Source organism: Scomber japonicus, chromosome 1 (assembly GCF_027409825.1).
Source record: "Scomber japonicus isolate fScoJap1 chromosome 1, fScoJap1.pri, whole genome shotgun sequence".
NCBI lineage: Eukaryota > Metazoa > Chordata > Actinopteri > Scombriformes > Scombridae > Scomber > Scomber japonicus.
In genome coordinates, this window is record NC_070578.1 from 31,840,366 (window position 1) to 31,861,537 (window position 21,172).

The following is a 21,172-nucleotide window of genomic DNA, read 5'->3' on the forward strand; positions in this document are numbered from 1 at the left end:
TACACTCTTCTGTCTGCTTCCATTTAGAGTCCAAAAAGAAAAGAAAAAATGTTTCCAAATCACGAAGATGCCGGAGATAGATCTGTTACAGATCCTCTGGTCCTGTCCCCAATTATCGGAGGACTGGACTAAAATATCTGAAACACTGACACAGCAATTATTGTCAGGATTTTGGAATTTTCCTGTAATAACAACTCTGGCCCATTGCAAATAGTGTTGGCTTTCATTATTTTACTGGCTTGGCACCTATTATTATTAAATAGAAACGCCCTACATTTAGAGGTTGGAGGTACTGAACTGTATCAGCCGAAGAATTTAATATACTCTGCTAAGACGGCTCTAAAAAAGCTCTGCCTGCCTGATGCTGAGGAGTGAAGTTTTCCCTTTACATTTATCGAGTTAATTACTTATTTATTTCGTTTTTATTGAGGCTTAATACCCGTGGGGTTGGAGTGAGTGGGTGGATTTGGATAGATGAATTATATATTTTATTTTTGTTATTATTAAAAATGATGTATTCACTTTTTCTTTTTAAAAAACACAACTTTTATTTTGTGTAGTATTTTGTTTGCAGTTGTAAACTGAATACTTTTATGTCTGTGGTTACTGTTGGACACACAAACTTAGCAATTATGAGACATCACTCAGACCCTCTGGTGATTTCAGATGGAAGATACTTATTATTTGTGACCTTCTACATACTAAACCAGTAAAAAAAATAACAATTATTTGGGGCCCCGCTCATGCACAACAGAACAGTCGGTTCAGCTATACTGAAACACAAATTAAGTCATGATGGCAGATGATTGCATTAATGCGCAATTTTGTTGTTTGCCAAATGAAAGAGGGGGTAGAAGAAGACGGTTAATAGCAAATTTAATTAAATACAGGCAGAGCTCTGTTTGATATAAACAATGTTTCCAAATGCATTAGTATGAACATGACCTGACACTCTCCAAAGGTATTATTGATGCACCATAAAGACTGTTTTGTTTTGTTTTTTGTTTGACATTTTAATGCAGAGCTGCTGCTGCTGCCTGTTGACTGAGCAGACTGGTCCTAAACTATAAAGTTTACAACGATTTGCAAAGCAATCTGTCTCCAGCTCAGCAGTCCTATTTTCCTCGATTGTATCCAGCTCCAGAAACACTGGCTAGAAAGCATTTTACCTTTCTAAATTCCTTGGCAAGTCATTAGAGGAAGGCGCCACAAGCCAAAAGCTGTCTGCCTTTAACGTGAGATTAAGCTTTGAGCACGGTATTGACATACAGTCATTGTATAAATCAACTTCAAAGGGATAAGTGACACCCTGGCAAGCAAGCAACAAAGATGTGGGATAATTTTTCTCATCTCCTGCACAAGTGTGGCCTGATCCATTAGCCCCTGTCAAAGCTGTAAACCATTAAAAAGTCAATTGCAACAAAGGTGCGCAGAGAGGAAAAGGCAGCTGGAGGGAAATCAACAACTAACAGGCTGGATGAACGAGCCAGGTAGAGAGAGAGAGAGAGAGAAGGGAAGAAAGTGGGAGAAATGCCAGAGAAACAGTAGGTGGATAAACAGAGTGAAGAGACAGACAGAGATAAAAAAGAAAGAGTGAATAAGATTAATGAAGTACCTCTCCGAGCAGCTCCACATGCAGGTCTTTGAGCGCCACGGTGCCGTCCATCAACTCCTCCTTCTCCAGCAGCAGCATGAACAGGCGTCCCTCCATGTCTCCCAGCAGGTAGCGCGAGCCGTTGGGGTCCACGCGGTTGTGACAGACGATGGTGCTTTGCTGTAATTAAGAGTGGACCACACACAAAAATGGTTCATATAATAGAGTGGAGGTACAGCAGAAAAAAACAAAACAAAAAAAAGCTTCTTAAATTACATCACTACCCCAAAAATCTTTGCTCTCGCTTCATGAATTATCTATATGACAAGGTCCAACAGAGCCAAATACACTTGTCTTCAGGAGGTCTGTTTTGTTCTCTTCGTTAAGAAAACATACACGGTGGAGTTTCCCCCAAAGTACAGCTTGAATCTGACTCAAACTGCTTTTAGTCTTTTATCCTAACAAGAGGAGCACAGATTTAACATGCCGTCTCGTCAGTTAGCTGAGTGACAAATGGACGATAATGAAGCTTCACACACGAAGGAGGGAATCCCACGCTGTTTGGAAACACTGACCTGCTCCACATTTGAAAGACCGCAATCTGAAAGTCGACCACACCTGAACACGAGGGTATTGATTATAGAAGAATTTTGTTCAGTGAAAACATTTAGAGCCAAATCGATAATGGACTTCTGAGATTGATACCAATTTCAATAGCAGAATTTTAAGAAATAGACTTAATTGCAAATAACATATTTAAGTATTCCTTTAATTTAGTAATTAAATAATGGGGACAAGATGAGCAGTTTCTCATGATGAATTAACTGACCTATACAATGATATACCCTCATCTGCCATAAGCAACTATTGGCTGATATTGACTAGCCACTACTTTTGAGGCTTTTTGACTTTTGTAGTTATAAATGTATTATGTCATATTATATTACATCACATTATATTAGGTATGTTTCTCAAATAAAACCGCACAGTAAAGTTAAGAGGCTCTGATGCAATCCATCTACAGGAGTGGGTGATGTAAAACATAGCTTGTCTTATAGATTCCCCTTGATCTAAACCACCTGTGGATGTGATCAGGGTCGCTCTCAGGTTTCAGCCCTGTGGCTCGTACTACAAAGCAAGTTCAACTTAGTCTGGCTCTCTCTGGATGAGCTGGCTACACTGAGCCGAAACACCAGCCATATGACCAATTAACAGTGTGCAGATTATTTTTCTAATACAAGATAAGCTTTCATTTTTATTTCCAGCTATCATCACACAGTTGTGTCATGTTATTCTGAGCTTCAGTGATGGAATCAGAGTGTGAATCATCCACACTGTTATCTGTCACTCCGGGATAAAATACTAACTAAAGTCTACACTATGTGTTTAGTGTTGTAAACGATCTCTGTTTTGAGTGGAAATAGAAAGCCTGGAACAATAAAATGTTTCTACTGACCTATAAATACATATCAGTAAAGGGAACTCCTCAAGCACAGCCAGTATTGGCGATCAGCGGCTGGTCGGTCACAGGAACATCTTAAGTGAAAAGTCTAAATTAACCACCGCACACTGAACTGACTTTACTGTGACTTTATTAGGAGTGAACAAAGTGTTGTGCCTGTAGCTTTTTCAGGTTTTTTGAAGCGAAACGAGTAGTTGGCTCCTAATAAAAATCACACTATAGCAGTTCAGTGTGCGCTGGTTATTTTTATCGGGAAACCCCCCTCCAGTGATCTGACTGGTCAGTTGCTGGGGTGTTGTTGACGGGTTGTGATCAGACACGCTAAAGTTAACCTGTTTTGGTCCAGGTTAGCTGTTCATCCCAATTAAAAATGAGCCAGCCTTTCCCAGGTGCTGATTTTGTTTCATGTATCTGGCTGCATACTCCCTGTTCCTTGTGTAATTTCTAAACTGCGAACTTCCCAAGAACTATCCATGTATTTTCCCTCATCTTTCTGTATATCTGTATATCTGATCTGCTTATACTAAACATTGCTGTCATGTATGTTCACTGTTCTGTGTCTGGTTTGAAACTTAAAACTTAATAAAATATTGGTAAAAAAAAAAAAAGAAAGAAAAAGTGAGCCAGCTTCACGAAACTGATTAAAACCTGCATTAAGCCCAAAGATATCTGGCTAACATATTAGGTACTGGTTGGACTTTCTCAATCAGTATGACGACAAGTTATCTTTAGAGATTCGGTAGGGAATTTCAGGAGGAGCCACAGTCTCCCTTCTCCACTATAACTTCATGATAAGCTCGCCAGCTGCTTAGAAGAATAGTAGTCTTGATTGGAACTGGCATAAAAATCATGTAGTGTGACTGAGCCTGCTCTATTTCCCCTTTTAACAGAAGGTTTTGTTATTGTCGTTGTCTACTGTGCAAGCTGAGTCAATTTCTCACTTGATCGAACCTTTACAAAACTCATTTTCAAAATCCTCCCGCCTGTGCTATTGCTTACATCTTTTGTCAAACTGTGGCTTTCACTCTTATTTCTTAAAAGCTTCCCAAACCCTTAGCACCCACTGTGGACAGGTAATGAGTTTATTAGATTTGAAACCAGTCAGTCTGCTGGTCCACTACAGACCAGTATGAAAATGATGAAGTTTTTGTATCTCACATTTATCCCCCCATCTGTGCCCAACAGTGGCAATTCATTAATTAGCTGCCAAAAATGCTGTTAAACATCAAAAATGATCTCCATCTGCGTTTTCTTGACACTGCTGACAATGTTTCAGCTGAACTTTAATTTTACATTTAGGTGCAAATGAGGTATCACACCCAAAAAAAGCCCTTCCACTTCTTCCCTCAAACATCTCCAGATCAATGTGGAGTCCTGCTGTTGTGGAAAAAGAGTTACAGTGATGTTTACGTGTTGTTTGCACCAGTTTACCTACTGCGCTGCAATATACCGCACTTCTTTCTGACACCCGTTTAATGAAGCTATTGTTACGCGCTCCACCCCCCTTTTTGTTTTCTCCCTTTTTTTACTTTCAGGAGTTCTTGATGAGCCAGCTGATTGGTGGGCGGAACAGCTTACCCTCTATATGGGAGGTTAGAGGAGAGGGAGCTCTCTCTCTCTCTTCCTCCTGGCAAGTAGCCCTGACAAACTGAGAGACTTCATCTATCATTGTGTTGTTTTGTTTCATTTTGTTCCTGGTGGGCCTGGTAGTTCAGTTTTCGTAGCTTTGTTTCATTAGATTAAGTTGTGCATTTTATTATAGTTTGGGCGGGGGAGAGTTCTGGGTCCTACAGTCTGCTGCTGGGCTGGCCCATAGCTTTCCTTGTCTTTTGTTCTTTTTGGCCAGACCTCCTGACTCCGATAGTTTTGGTCAAATTTAGCAATATTTGTAAATAAAAAAAATCAGTTTTTGGCAAACTTGTTCTCGGGTACAGCATTCTCAACCTTGTGTTGCTGGCCACAGGGTTGAGCCATCCAATTTTTGTTAGTTATTGTGGCTGTGACTAAATAAAACTTTCATTGTGTTCTAAGTCCAAACACCAGGAGTAAGTAAGCCAATCCTCTTGTAGCCTTCTACACAAAAGTAAAAGAAGATTAATTATAAACTTTCCCCATCTGAGACAAATACTTTCATGAGTGTTGAACAGGAAAATAAAGGCGATAAAACTAACACGGGGGAGTGGGGGGGGGGGGACTTTAATACAAAATTGTCCCCAAACGCAAAAATGAGCTCAAAAACAACTCAAATGTGAGAAATCTGGCATTCCATTTAGAAATGTCTCACTCCTAAATTGTTATCTACATCTAACTATGAGCTGCTTTTGCATTATGTTAGCATTCTCACAAAAGGCGTTATTTTGGGCAGATCGCTAATGAAGACGCTGCTATATCTGAACAATCTGACAAGTTCTCTGCCAAATTTATGAGGCCACAGTACCAAAGAGCATCGGCAGAGTGAGAGAACATTCTCTAATTATAGAAACAGGATGCTGGCAGCTGAAGAGCTCCTTGGGGCCCTGAGCTTTGTTAAATGTGAGCGAAGCAGTACAGACTGCAAGTTAATCTTGATAAAATAACACTAAAAGCAATGGTGTATGGGGAGCAAAAGTCATCAGAACAGCACAGTTAAAAAAAAACTGCCTTCAACATACTTCACGACACATTAACTCAAACTTGTTCACTGGCGTTTCACAAATTCAGCAAAAAACATTTATATGTTAGTTTTACATGAACTGAGCTGAAGAGCTATCATGTTTTACTTCCAAATAAATAAAAACTCTCCTGTAACACCATTATCATATCGTGAAAATAACATTATTCTTGCTGTTTTACTAGTCAAGTAAATCAGTTCTGCACTGAGACATACTACTGCGATGATGGCTCCGATGAAATACCAGAATTTATGATGAAATTACATTTTGAAAGAAGAATATGGGAAAAAGCACTTTTATTGCCTATTATTTCATGTTATTACCTTGATAGTGGGTGGTGCAATGGCCAGATACTTGTCCCCGTTGTGGTAGGTGATGGACTCTTGTCCTATGATTATAGCTCCACCAAATGGCTCTGGGACTTAAATACAAGCACACACGAAACACAGTCAATTATAAACATATACAATTAAACAGAGAGACTATTTGTACATTTCATTTTAAAACAGCTTTGATTCAACAAATATTTTCATTATCGGAAATATGCATATTCAAGTTATCAATTAAATTGCTTTCTTTCAGTATTCTCTGCACCCCGGAGCTAATGTGTTTGTTGAATTAAACAGGATCCGGACACAGGGTCTGAGAGGAGAGCTGAGCATCAAAAACACTAATAAATGTTGTATTCTGTTGTGGATGTGCTGTGTTGTGGATTATAATATTTATATAAACTGAACATCTGCCATGCTTAATTTCTGTCACACAAGCTGCTGACTTATTGGAATATTTCCAAGCAGAGGATGTACAGCCTGAGCTCATGTCTACAGCCAATTAGTCATTTTTAACCTAATATGAATGACTGGCTACAGGATGGGACTCATTAGTATCAGGTTTGACTTGAAAGAAAACCCAGAAATGTTTTTTTTACATGGCTGAGAATCTTATAAAATACATATTACACTAGGTAAAAATCAGATGATGAAAATACGATTTGTCATGCTTTATTTTCTGCTGATTGGCAAAATGATTAACTGACTAATCGTTTTAGTGACATGTAATATAAGCTGTAATTACAGTGTTTCCTCAGGAGTAGAGGGTTTGCTGTGGGGAGGGGAACTTCCCAGCCTAATGTTTCGTTGGGTTTTGCCTACCAGAAACGAGATGACTTCAAGAAGACTTTTAAAAGACTTAAATCCGACACCCTCGCATATCTAAAGACGATGTGTCATAATTTTGCAAAGACTGGGGATCTTGCAGGATTTTTGCACCTTGCATATTTAGTGGTTTGTTCTGAAAAAACCGACAAGCCCTAATGGGTTTCATTGGTTCCTCTGGCATGTTTCTCTTTCGTTAGTTATTGTTCTCTTTTCTTTGTGGTTTGCATGTATTATATGTATTTCTGGTATTATGTATTTTTCTTTTACTTGCAATAAATAAACAAAAAAAATAGACAATCACATTTCAAAAGGTGTCATCCCGTACCTTTATTTTTCTAGGATGTGTGGGAAAATTAAGTATTTTTAAAATTAAAACAGCTACACAGTTTAAACCACCGTCACACATTAACTATCTGGAACCAGCTCTTTCAGCTGCTGGATGTTGGAGGTTTTCTGTTTGGAAAATCCACAAACTGTATGAAATAGAGTAGAAACAGCTGCAGTCTGAACAAAGGCAGAAAGTCACAGGTTTAACTCCTCCAATTGGCCCCAAATCATGTATGAAAAGCCAGTAAATACACTGCAGACACACAGCAGTTGACAGGAAGTGGAGGTCATATTATACAGAGAAATATTAGCTTTTTCTGGGTGAATAAATGTTAATGTGACTTATAAAGAGGGGAGCTAAAGGGCAACAACAATGCTGAGCTTTCAAGTTTCATTGGGGCCATCAAGCACATCATGTTCAATTAGGGAGAGCAGTTAAAAAGCCACAGAGGGCAACCGTTTACTGCATACTGCCGTTAGAGGTAATTATAATAATTAGGCTGATCAGCCACCGTCACTTATCAATACAAACACACATTATTAAACCCAATAATTAAACCAATAACTAAGAAGGTCAACATTAGACAACTTTATCATACTTGAGCAATTACCTAGTGTTTTTGTGGTGGTGACAAAATGTTATTAGCATTTTGAATTAAATTGAACCTCCCTCTGCTCTGCATGGAAATTATTATGTTAAACTCTCTTTATGAAATATGATGAAAGATTATGAAATATTAACAATTAATGTCTGCAAAAACACATACCTTCAGGAAGACAAGCTAAAAAGCGTCAAATGTCGACAGTCTTGTCAGATCAGCATCTATATAATTCATTAAGATAAGCTGTATTTCTTTTCAAACTTAACATTTTGGGTTTTTTCCACCTCAACTCCTCTACTAGTCTCTGTTGATTAGCTGCACTATTTTAGTGGGAGAAGGCTGTCATTTCAAAAATTTAGATTAATCACTAAAATAAATACTTGTTAATGGATCAGATACAAGCTGAACATCTACTGTGTGTGTGCGTGTGATGGTAGTTGAGGAATTTTTCATCCGTTACCATAGTAACTCCCCAGTTTGCTGAGTCCTGTTTGGTGCTGGAGAGAGCCAGACACTTTCGATAATGTTTGATTGACTTAAAATAGCTTGGGCTGAGTTATATGAACACCTTGCAGATGACTGACTGCAGAGCACTGAATTACCTGGGATGACCATAGAGGCCTCAGCCTCCACATTCTCCTGCTTCCAGGGGCCTTTGTTAAACTCCTTCTCCCTCAGAGAAACCTCATAAGTCTTCACATGGCGTCCTTGGGGGTCCTGCAGTTAACGATAGGACAACAAGACACCAGATCAGACTTAAAAACATGTTGTGAATTCAGATAATACAACAATAGTGGTGTGTAAATATAAGACAAATCAAACAACTACTACTCCAAGCTACTACACAGGAATATTTGTGTTTGTGCTGCAGCTAACAATTCTTTTCATCCTAAATACATCTTCTGATCATTATTTCATTAATAAATTAACATTTTAGCCAAACATTCAACTGGAAACTACATGTGCATTACGCATGAGCCGGTATGAGATTGTGACGGTATGATAACCTTAGGTAAAAATATCACGGTTTCACGGTATTATCATTACAGCTATAAAATGTGATATTTTGAAATGTCTGTATTTAAAAAAATAAATAAAAGAAAAAAATTCTATTGAACATATATAGAACATGATCGAACATTAGTACATATGTATTTAAAATAAATGATAATAAAAAATAACTGAATTCTTTCTAAATAAAAAATAAGTGCAGTCCTTAATGCAGTCCTTTAACAGAGGCTAAACCTGCAACTCAAGTCATGACATAAATTAATTATTTTTTGTGAAAAAACAACACAAAATGCAAATAAATGCAATCACTTAATCTGTGGCTCAAGATCAGAACATGAATAATTGAAAAAAGTAAAAACACTTCTAAGATAAATAAATATAAATAAATGCAGGCAGGAGCTTAAAACTGAATCTCAACAGTTTTTGGAGACTTGCTCACTATCATATTGGATGTATTGCCTCCTCGGGCTGCCACTGCCCGCAAGCATGTTTTGCACGGTTGGGACCTTCTTCCTCCAAGCCACGGCCGTCTGTCTTTTTACAGAAGACTAAGTGTTCCTATACAGCCGACTTGGTCCTTTTAGACGGGGGGGAAAGTTCAGGGGGCTCGCCTCCTTCAGCCACAGCCTGCAGAGCTACCTGCTTGTATCAGCCACCGTAGGTGCGCAGCAGGAGCGGGACTTTACGCTGCAGCTGCACATGCCCTCTCTAAAAAAAAAAAAACCCTGCTCATACCGCAGGAACGGTATGACTGAAAAAATTTGAGTGGTTTTGAAACCGTGACTTTTTCATACCGTGGTAAACCTTGAAACCGGTAACCGGCCCGTGCCTAATGTGCATCTTTTTGTCATGTGTTTGTTAAATGTGTATGTGCTATTGTTGTATGTAAGGAGAGCAACAAAGTAAGAATTTGCATTGTCTGAACCTTTGTGTTTTTACTATGCATATGACAATAAACTTCTTGAATACTGAATCTAGAATACAACTCAGTAGATATGGCTTTAAATGTATTTTTAACATTTCTGTTCATCAGCACTCCCACATCCCTGCACCCCTCCTCCAACAGTACCTGGTAGATGAAGCAGACAGTCGGTGCCTGGCAGCCGTACAAAAAGTGAACATCGATGACCTGCAGCTCCTCCAGTCGAATGTTGAAGGCCTTCAGCTCGCGGTTGTCTCGGTCCAATGGGATCACTTTGAACAACCCGTCATACAGCCGGAGGCCAATCATACGGCATTCTGGGTCTACAATTCCAATAATACCTGTCTCTGATGGACGCCCAATACGATCCTGAAAATGAGGTTTCAGAAGGTTTGTGGTACATTGCAGACAAAAATCACATTTGGTGTGTTGTCAGACTGCTGTTCAATAAAATGTAGCTATAAAACCATCTGCAGCTTTTATACTTTAAAATATAAGATCAGAACTCCCAAACTTTGCTTATATAATCCCTATTAAAGAATATAAGTATGCTAAAAGTTTAGATTTAAGTACATTTGTCTATTCTGATTATATTATATTAATATTTCTTATTTAAAAACAGCAGTGGAACAGGCTAACTGAACTTTAATTTTCACTTTGATGATGTTAGGTTACTCAGTTTGAGCCCTTCTATGGCTTAAAATGAAACTCACTCAGTTAAATCATCAGTATGAAAAAAATATAACTGAATCAGAATATCTGGTTATTTAGTAAAAAAGTCGAATGTACAAGACTGCAAGATTTTGCACATAAAGACTTAGGGTTGGCAGTTAACTAGGACTCCCAGGGTGCATTTCAGCAAGGAGACAGCCAATGACGAAGCTTTAATTTAGTCACATGTGCCTCTAATGGCGAACAGAAGCTAAAGATGGTTTTATCCCTGACATACTCTTCAGGGTCTAATTTGACCAAGTGTTAGATTTCATACAAGAAAACACCACATAAAAACTTTTAAAAACATTTTTGTGCAGCTGATACACATTTTTGTTGAGTGTTTGACTGAAACACGCTGAATTCAGCAGCTAATGGCATGAAACAATTGAACTGACGGTCATAATATAAATCTATAGGAGTGTTACATTATCCAGGAGAGTCCTGTGTTAAGTGGTAATGAAGAGAACTTTAAAGAAATATTTGAACTGTGAATACAAAAAAAGAGAGAAAAGGTGGCACCTCTTACTTCACAACTCTACTAAAAAGGGTTTACTATTGCTAACATATTTGACCCAGATTGATAAAAGATGATCAAAATACATCTTGTTCTTCATATGAACCATAAAAAAGGAATCATAATTGACAGAAATTGGCAGAAAAAGTGGTCTTAGTAGTGTGCACTAGGTCTGGGCAATATATTGATATTATGTCAATAATGTGATATGAGAATAGATATTGTCCTCAAGTGTTTTCCTGGTTTTAAAAGCTGCATTACAGTAAAATGGTGTAATTTTCTGAATTTACCAGACTGTTCAAACTCTTCTATTATTTGTGTTATTAGCTATTTAACCTACTTAAATCATTATATCCTTATTACTGATGATTACTCCTTAAAAGAAACCCTAACCAACCCTTACTGTACACAGCTGATAAAGCAATGGTTCAAAACAAGCAGAGAAACAAAAAATCTGCTCCTTCACACTATCAGCACTTATGGTAAATATATTCAGTATCTTCAATGCTGTCAAGCTACAATCATGAGGCATTTCAAACACGTGAAGGGCTAAATGAACGTGATGAAGACCTGACAGAAAGAAGTACTGACAGTGTGTGGGAATTTTTTTTTTTTGTTTAGTTTAAATATCCCGTTTACCAACATATAATATACATCATGTTTGTATTGTTGTCTCACCCACCTGGACATTGCCGTGGGCGCGAGTGATGATGTCGATGCTCTCTCCGTTCTGTTTGTATTCTAGGATGCAGGCGTTATATTTGGATGTGAGGATGAACAGCAGGTCCTTGCTCTCGCCCTAAATAAGAGAAAAACAAGAAAGTAAAGTCAACACAGAACAAACATGCTGAGGCCTTTTTAGTTTCATTAAACTGGCTCTAAAACTACAAGGAGACATGATCACTCTCTGAATCCACTAGTCAGTTGAAAGTTAACTATTCTTCTGGGATTATTGATTGTTTTTCTTTTCATTTATAACAACCACTACGGGCTGTTAGTGGTGTAGTAGTGATTACTCTGATGGATGCTTGAAGTTGCATTTAAGGGCAGTTTTTTAAAGGCTCTGGTGATAACTTTAGCTCCCCACACACCATTTACTTTTAGTGTTATTTTATCAAGATTAAGTTGAAGTCTGTGCTGCATACATTTAACAAAGCTCAGTGCTCCAGGGAGCTCCTCTGCAGCATCCTGCTTCTAAAGTGTAAACCAGTTAGTGGTTATCTCATTTCCCCCCTTTAAGAGATGTGTATTCTGTCCCACATAACACATGGTCCATTATAAGACATTCACTACGAAACTAATCTACTTCAGCCCAACGTAAAGAAAGCCCACCAACAAACCCACTTTGAAAAACCTACACACCGTTACCAACTGTACACATACACACCACACCTACCTTGGGCCTGAAGAGCTCCATGACCGCGATCTTGCCATACATGCCCACTTCCTTGACGGGCCTGAGCCCCTCTGCTGTGACAACATAGATCTCCAAACGTGTGTTTTTAGCTATGAGCAAATTCAGGTCCTCTGCAGAGGTGAAGTGGCCTGTAGACACATCAACATTTACAATATGTTAGTTACACTGTTATTTAGATGAGAGCAGCAGCACGGAAGACTACTGAGAAAGGTGGTGAAATATCATCTATTTGCCAAAGTGCTGAACCATTTACAGAGAGGCATTTATCATCAAGTAAAAATATCAAACATTTACTGGTAATAAATAGTAATAAACAGTAATAAACAGTCAAGAGTAGGACTACAACTCATGATTATTTTCATCATGGATTAATCTTAAAAATTAACTGCATAGTTTGTTGGTCTGTAAAATTTTAGAAAATGGTGAAGTACATTAATCTTTGTTTCAGAAAAGTGTGTCCCATTTTATCAGCTATTCAGTTTACTGTCACAGAGGACGAAAGACACCAGAATATTTGAATATCACATTAATCACTGAAGCTGTAGTAGACTGTTGGTCAAACAAAATGTCTAATTTGATGACATATGTACACATTTCTTTGAGATTTCAACAGTTATTCAGCCAATGACGAAGATAACATTGCAGATTTTGTTATGTCTGTATAATATCTGTCTGTACACATTTGAGATATAAATTTATGCCATTATAAAGTTGAAGGAAAGCTGGCAGAGAAGCATTTTCATACTGATATGAGAATGAATGGAGACAAAGCAACCCATAATATCTCTGGCAATCATAGTATCACAATTACAAGTAAGATTATTGAAAATGAAAGTGAACAGGGAAGTTTAGACAGAAAACGTGCATCTGACACATGACATCAAACTCTAGACTATAGGAAAGGTTCACAAGTTTTCAAATCCATCTTAAAACAAGATCACGTGCCAAAATGAACACTGAAACAGGTTTTTTGTCGCTGTAGTCATTCCTCTTGTTCATACTAGCTGTTAAAAGATCCCATTCGAATGTGCCAAAATCCACAGTGTGCCCACACAGTAATTTTATGCAAGAATGCATTTAAAAGATTATCTGGAGCCACATTAACAGTCTCTGTGTTTCCCTGTTGAGCTGCAGTGGAAGTATAGTAACAAAAAGAGGGACTTTGGCACTAAAGACACTAAATTTGAAAGATATCAAATTGATTTGACTCATTTAGACGACTGAAGCTTAATATTAGCTTCACATAAACATTTAAATACATGTTTACATAGTAGGACAATGGATTTTGTCCTCCACCACTTACACTGTAAGTGCATTATGAAGGGGTCTTACAATATCCAAAATGAACAGGAGGGATGCTTACAGCAAGAAAAACCTATGTCAATGTTCATTTGGGCATTTAAGGCAGACTTCAAACATTATAATGGCATCCTTTAAAGTTATATTAATGTAAAACGTGCAAACATTTAGTTGATGTTTTGGTATCAGTATCAGCTTCAACTTGTCATGTGTCATGTAATATTTTGTGGCCCCTTCACAGATATTATCGACGACAGCAGCTTTAGTAGCAGTTTTACAAGAGGTAGAAAATCGCATATTTCCAAAGTCTGTCTATATCCATGATTAACAGTTTGTACTGGCTGTGATGTGATATGATATGATTATATGATTTGTCAGCTAAGTTAGGACGGACGCATTCAGCTCTGCAGTCAATAAACATCATCAAACGTTAAATCTTTAAAAAAGAAAAAAAGGAATAAAAAGGTGTAGTTTAAGTTAAATACAGTTAAAACAGACATGATAACAACAAGTAAAAGACGTCCGCGCCATCAGCTTCAAATATATAACTATACCTTTAACGTTATCTACTAAGTAAACATTTGGCTTAGCATAACAAAAGCTAGCTGCTACAACAGGCCCGTCCGGTGTTACGGTCTAACTGGTGACCGTGTTAACTGGTGACTTTCTCACATTTTAGGACACATTACGGTAGGGTGAATCAGTCTTCTGAACTTACACAAATGGGAAGATACTTTAGATATTCAAACACAGATGAAAAGTGATTAAACTATAAAGTTATTTCTACGTGAGAGTCACCAGTCAACACGGTCACCAGTTAGACCGAAACATCGGAGCTCTTGGCTTGCAGCGCGGGATCTCAGCTAGCATGCAGCGGCTCCATCACCGCCACTAAGGTGTTTACCTGTGATGCAGGCGTTGACTGCCGTAGGCTTTTGGGCTGTTACCACGTAGTTGTACGACATTTTTTGACGAGAACAAAAACACAAACACCAAGAATATAGTGTGGGTTTTTTTTAAGTCTCACACAAGTGGAAAAAAATCATTGATAACAAGAACTCTCCCGGAAGTGATTCGTTAGTTGAGCTCCTCAATGTGGGTCATCATGGAGGTGGTGGTTGGTTGTTTGTTTTTTTCCTAGGATGGCGAAGTCATGCTCTCGCCATACACTGGAGTGGGAATGGTCAGAGCCGTGAAGAAGAGATCAAGGTCAGCCAATCAGAGGAAGAGAAGGGGCGGGTTTTGACTTCGCCATCCTAGGAAAAGAAATGTGGCATGGAGGACTGCGCTGAAATATGGAGTTACAGCGCCCCTGTGTCGGGGAGGACCTCCGAACAAGTGCTCAGAGATCAACATTAAGTCATCTTCAATTTTAGAACCACTTTTGGCGGTAAATAGTATTGACATTATGAATAAACACACTCCTTCACCTCCTATCTATCTATCTATCTATCTAAGTAATACTTTCTATGAAAGAAAGGGAAATTACTCCTAAAGGAAAAGCTTTTTGGGACAACATTTTAAAGTGTAATTGTTGGCATAGTGTTGAGGAGTAGCTAGATATATTTAATCTGTTACAGTTACTGGGAAAAAATATAATTAAATACAGTTACTCATGAAAATGTTGATTACAAGGGAGGTTACATCTGAAGTCAGACCTTTAAGATTTAGCTCAGGAGGGTTTTTTCCTCATTAAGATTTTTTTAACATGTTACTGAATACACACACTGTTTTTAATTCTTTGAAAACAATATTTTTATATTTTGTAAATAAATCATGATGTGGACTTTATTTGGAGCACACACGAGTCGACACAGGTTAAGTGATGTCATCCATTAAGCCCACTTTTGACTTTTTTCATAAAGAATCTTTCCAAAATCTACATGAACTAATGACTACATATTCAAAAGATAAATTTTGCTTAATAAGAAATGATCTCTCTTAGCTATAAATCATGTCAGTATCCATGAAAAACACCTGAAGTTAGATTTTTGTGGTTAATGAGTATACTTATCCTAACAGCTGAAAACATTTGTTAGAACATTAGAAAAGTGATCAAAAAGTGATCAAATGTAATAAGTTACATTATTTTGATTAAGTCATTAGTTACATTGCTTATTATATTTTAAGTAAGGTAGCTAGTAATCTGTAACCCATTACATTTCCAAAGTAACCTTCCCAGCCTTGCTATTACCATATAAATCCTCCATGAACAATATGATTATAGTACATATCAACAACATTACACTATATTAAACAAGTCAACATTTCTCCAAATCTTTAGATATTGAAAACAAACGTAATTTTTTGCAATGATGAGCCAGAACCTTTTGGCATTTATTTGATCAATGTATACATTCAATTATATTTTGGACTCAAATGATTATAAATTTACTCAAACTGATCATAAAATGTAATTACATATTTTGAACATGTAAATAAGTGAAATAACTTACTGATTCTATATGGTAAATTACACATTCATAAATGCAAAGAACCAAAAGTTTCTCCCACTTTCACTGGATTTTTCTGTGAATTTAAAGAATATATTAAGACAAATTCATAAACACTAAAGATTTATAAAACTGTCAAACAGCACAGTAAACCCTAAAGAAGAACACGTTTTTTTAAATCATAATTTTATATTAATATTTTATTTATCCCAACTATTTCTTTTAAATGTATTATTGTTTTTTCTTTATGTATCTATTTGAATTCATATTCACATTTCCTCTTATTTTGAGCACATGTCTGCACAGTTTGTTTATTCTTTATTTGATTTATCTAAGTAAACACAGACAAAAAATCTTCACCTTAGTAAAACTGTCTTTTGGTCATGACTATAGTAACACTAGACTAGAGAATCCCAATCCCAATATCCAAATTGGAATAACATATATCACATATGAAGAACAGAAGAAGAATATCAGACATAGGTTTACACCTGCATACTTACTATACTATGCTACTATACTTACTTGTAGACAGTATGAAAACTAGAATACATTTGTTGTAATACAAATAACTCACATAATATCAGCTGCGATTCACAGTGGCTTTTATAAAGAATGATCATTTTGTGCTTCTCAGTCACAGAAATTGTTTAAGCATTGATAAATCATCTCCACATCAACAACCTTTCCACTCTTTCATGAGTGTATAAAACATGTTATTTTATACACTCATCAAAATTCATGGACAGCACACCTGCAAGGGAATAATATAAGATGACTTTTTTTCTTCATAAGTTTCCTTTGAGAGCAGTGACCCCTGCTGCTTTAATAGCTCTACTGCACAAGCGAGCCATTACCTCTGATCCCTATTATGTACAGCAGGTAGAGAATTACTGCTGTGCATTTGGTGAATACTGACTGAGATCAGCAAGGCAGACTTCTATTTCTTACTGAGATCTAGCATGAAGAGCTAAAATTTGTCTGTTGTAGTGAAGACCTAATCGCATTTTTTTTAATCATGTGTAACTAATCTTTAGTTGTTGAATATTAAATAAAAATAGGTCTCCAGCTAAAGATTATTTTTGTTATTGATGAGTATTTTATACAATGATCCAATTAGTCATTTTGTCCATAAAGTAGTGATACATGTCCTTTATTCATTCCCACACACCAAGCTGATGTCTTCAGATGTCTTGTTTTGTGGGACCAACAGCCTCAAACCCAAAGATGTTCAGTTTACCATCACAGAAGACCAAAGCTGGATTAGTACTCCTAGGGGCCACTGGACACTGAAGCTCATGTGCCCTGCCCAGCTTTTGCTCACTGTCCAATTTACATTGTTGACAGCCTAACCACATGCACATGCAATGTGGCCTGCAAACCAATAATCACTTACTCAGTCATCAAATTGACTAATAAGTCAATCATTGGACTTGATTTTCTATAAAAAATAACTTTTATTTGATTTCAACTGGATAATTGGATTGCTGTCAGGTGGAAGTCTTGTAATTCCATATTTCATTTTGGACATACCATTTTGGACATACCATATACATTTGGGTCAAGCCCATAGACTGTATATACAGTATCTCACAGAAGTGAGTACACCCCTCACATTTTTGCAAATATTTCATTATATCTTTTCATGGGGCAACACTATAGAAATGAAACTTTGATACAATTTAACAGTAAATCCATAAGCTATACAAGCTGTACATGCATATCAAAGTTTCATTTCTATAGTGTTGTCCCATGAAAAGATATAATAAAATATTTGCAAAAAAGTGAGGGGTGTACTCACTTTTGTAAGATACTGTAAGGTGAAGCCTTGTGTCTTATTTCCATGGAACCTGACAAAAATGGGGGAGGGGCACAACAACACTCAATGTAGTACTGCTCTATATTGTCAGCATTATAGTAATCTCTGAAGGTGACACATTCTGGTCTCTAGTTTACTAACAAATGAAACAAAAAGCTTCATTTCTATCCACTGGTTCCTCGAAGTACTGATACAAACTACGCCTGAGATGACTTGGGTCTATGAAATGTGTAGCCTAAATTAGAACTGTGTGGTAACTTTGTCAATAAAGAAACCTGAGGTCAACTTAGCCCTGCTGCTCTCCTCATCTCCTAAACATCTGGCTGTGAGATCTGTGCAGGTAGAAGCTGCTACTACTAGTTCACAAACTAAATCAAGGGCGCCCACTGCAACAAGGTTTAATTGATCCAAACGTCAATTTTGACATGTCATGCAAATGTTTCGTTCGTTCCCTCGGTAACATTTCAGCATCTGTCACTTTAACAGTGGCAGGCCACCTCACGTCTTGCTTTACTGGCGGGAATTAGGTCCCCACCCAGTTGCACATGCTGTAAAGGAAGCTTGTGGATGAGCTGTCAGCCTCCCCATCCCCATCACACAGCTGCACCCTGCTGAAAGTGGAAAACATCAGAGTAATCAAACAGAGTTACTTCCTTCCCCAAGGTGAGTGCCTGCTTCTTCTTGCGGAATAATATCTGGAAACTTTTAATCAAGCTATACTTTTGCGTGAGTTTGGCAGGTGAAGAAAAAGCCTGAAGGAATGCGTCAAGGCGAGCCTCTCCATTTACCGGCCAGTCTTGGTCCTAACACGCACCTATATGCTCACAAGCTTTGAGTGAATGAGATCGTGGATATAAGCAGCCAAAATGAGTTTCGAGTCAGGAGCTCAGACATATAGCTAGGACGAGATCATGAGCCTGGGAAGGCCTTGCCTGGACCTGATATTAATCGGGCATGGGATCCCAAAGCCTTCCAGGAAGCTGATGAGCGCAGCTGGGGAGAAAGATGTCTGGGCTTCATTGCGCACATCCCAATGCCAGGATAAGCGGCAGAAAATGGATGGAATAATAAATTAAAAAAAAGTTTATAGTTTAAAATCGATGTATGAACTGTAAATCCTACTTATTCGGTTTATTTCTAGCTAACTTCTGCAGACCATAATTTGAGTAGACTATAGGCTATTTGGAGTTTTTAGTTTTCTGAGTTTATTAAAAAAAAGTTTTTTATTATGGCTGCGCCGTCTGCCCAGCTCTGGTTTAGCATTGTGCACAGGCTATAGCTACAATGCGTTTGTGAATCTAGGCCTATGACTTGTGGTTATGAGAAAGAGACAATGCAGAAATGAGAAAGAGACAATGCAGAAATATATTTATATAGCAGCGCCGTCTGCTGGGTACTCTGGATTTAGCATTGTGTAATCGAAATTAACTAATATGTTGTCAGCGATTTTGATTAAACGATATATGACGTTCAATAAACTTACTTTATGTAGGCTAGACAATGCGTTTGGTTCGACATGTGTGTGAGCCTAGGCCTGTATTATTGTAAATTGGTATGATTTGTGTGTGTGCGTGTGTGTGCGGTTATGACAAACACATATTCAATTATTGTTGGTGATGTTGATTTTGTAACTGATTTGCTATTGCCTAGTTTCCGTAGATCTGGCAAACTTTAAGCCTTAAGTGTGTGTGTACGTGGGTTTCATAGGTGGGTTTGTGCATGGATGGGGATTTTTTTGTGTGACGTCATAGCTTAAAAAACTCCCCATTACACCACTGGACTTTCTTTTATACAGTCTATGCACTGGACACATATAGGGTCATTAGATTATTAATCGTGAAGCACAGTGTTAGAGCAGCATGTTACAGTTGTAGCTGCTGGAGGTGGATTTGACACCTAATAGTAGTGTAAACTAACACTACTATTAGGTGTCAAATAAATGTAGTGGAGTAGAAGGGAGAGGAGAGTGGAGAGGAAGTATAAAGTAGCATCACATGGAAATACTGCAGTAAAGTACAAGCACCTTAAAGTTGTAATAAGCTGCTCTCTCTCTCTCTCTCCCTCTCTCTCTCTCTCTCTCTCTCTCTCTCTCTCTCTCTCTATCTCTCCCTCTGCAGATGTCCTTAAGTTGTGTTTATGCCCCCTTTCCCCCAAACACCATAAATTACATTAAGCTGTACGATGAAAATAATGACAATGGCCACCTCTGGATGGGACATGGTACACCTACCAACTGCTCCTCCACCTCTCCACCATCACCCTCCAGCTGTGTGGTGTGCCTGCAGCAGGGTGTATATGCTGTCTGCTCCGACCTGCAGCAGCGTGTGAAGCTGGTGATGGAGGCTTCAGATCAACCACTAGAAATCATAAAGAGCGGTAAGACCTGAAGCATCACCTTTTTTATTTTCTAAACTCGTACGTTCACACACTCCCGAGGTCAGAGGTCAGATCAAACTTTAAAAAGAAGCCAACATCTGAACACCAGAGATTATAAAAGCAGACAGAAAATGAAAATTCTACAGTACTTTAGTCAATATACTTAGTGACTTTCCACCTCATAGCTTCATAGCTGTGCCAATGAAGGAAAACCAAAAGGGACGATAAAACCTACAATTCAGTGTTTCTTAAACTTTTAAGACCTTCACAAAGCCTGTGAAACCTTTCTTAATCATAAACTTTATTTCTGTAGCACAATTCATGAAATAAAATGCAGCAAAAGGCATAAAATAAAGGCCAAGGATTATAATCACAATAAAGCAAAGATAATAAAGATATAAAATAATATACATTACATATAAAAAACAGGACAAGACATAAAATAGCTCTTATGTAAAAACACTTTAAGAGAAAGAAATATGATTACTTTATGTGATTACTAAAAATAGTGTCTGTTTTATTTTTACTGCAGAGTGTCCAAGGCTTCTTGGTGATGGTAAGTGTCTTTTAGATCTCTGTTTGTCATCAGTGAAGGATTGCTTTGACAGAGTGAGACTTCATAACAATACTCACTTTTTTCTTTCTTTCAGCCATGGTTCAAATTACTACTGAATCTCCATTAAGCAGCCCAGGTGAGCAGTTGGATTTCCTTCAGCCACACCAGCGAGCCATGTGGTTTTTGGAGCTAAAAAGCCCAACAACTCTCAATTACACTTATGATGATGATGAATCACGCTTTAGTATTTACAGTTGTGGCTGCAGCTCATGTTTGGTGTCAGGACTTTTCCTTTTTC

General features: G+C 37.7%; 1 protein-coding gene across 1 annotated transcript in view; it reads right to left on the reverse strand.

Annotated features, from left to right (window-relative positions):
* Positions 1 to 14,734, reverse strand: part of ddb1 (damage-specific DNA binding protein 1) — a 49,540-nt gene extending 34,806 nt beyond the window's left edge. The window contains exons 1-7 of the mRNA XM_053318718.1: positions 14,575 to 14,734; positions 12,351 to 12,499; positions 11,637 to 11,753; positions 9,874 to 10,095; positions 8,396 to 8,510; positions 6,031 to 6,128; positions 1,616 to 1,774 (exon numbers count right to left, since the gene is read on the reverse strand). Coding sequence (XP_053174693.1) covers positions 1,616 to 1,774; positions 6,031 to 6,128; positions 8,396 to 8,510; positions 9,874 to 10,095; positions 11,637 to 11,753; positions 12,351 to 12,499; positions 14,575 to 14,635 — 921 coding nt within the window. The 5' untranslated portion in view covers positions 14,636 to 14,734. The remainder of the gene's footprint in view (positions 1 to 1,615; positions 1,775 to 6,030; positions 6,129 to 8,395; positions 8,511 to 9,873; positions 10,096 to 11,636; positions 11,754 to 12,350; positions 12,500 to 14,574) is intronic.
* Between the last annotated feature and the right edge of the window lie 6,438 nt (positions 14,735 to 21,172).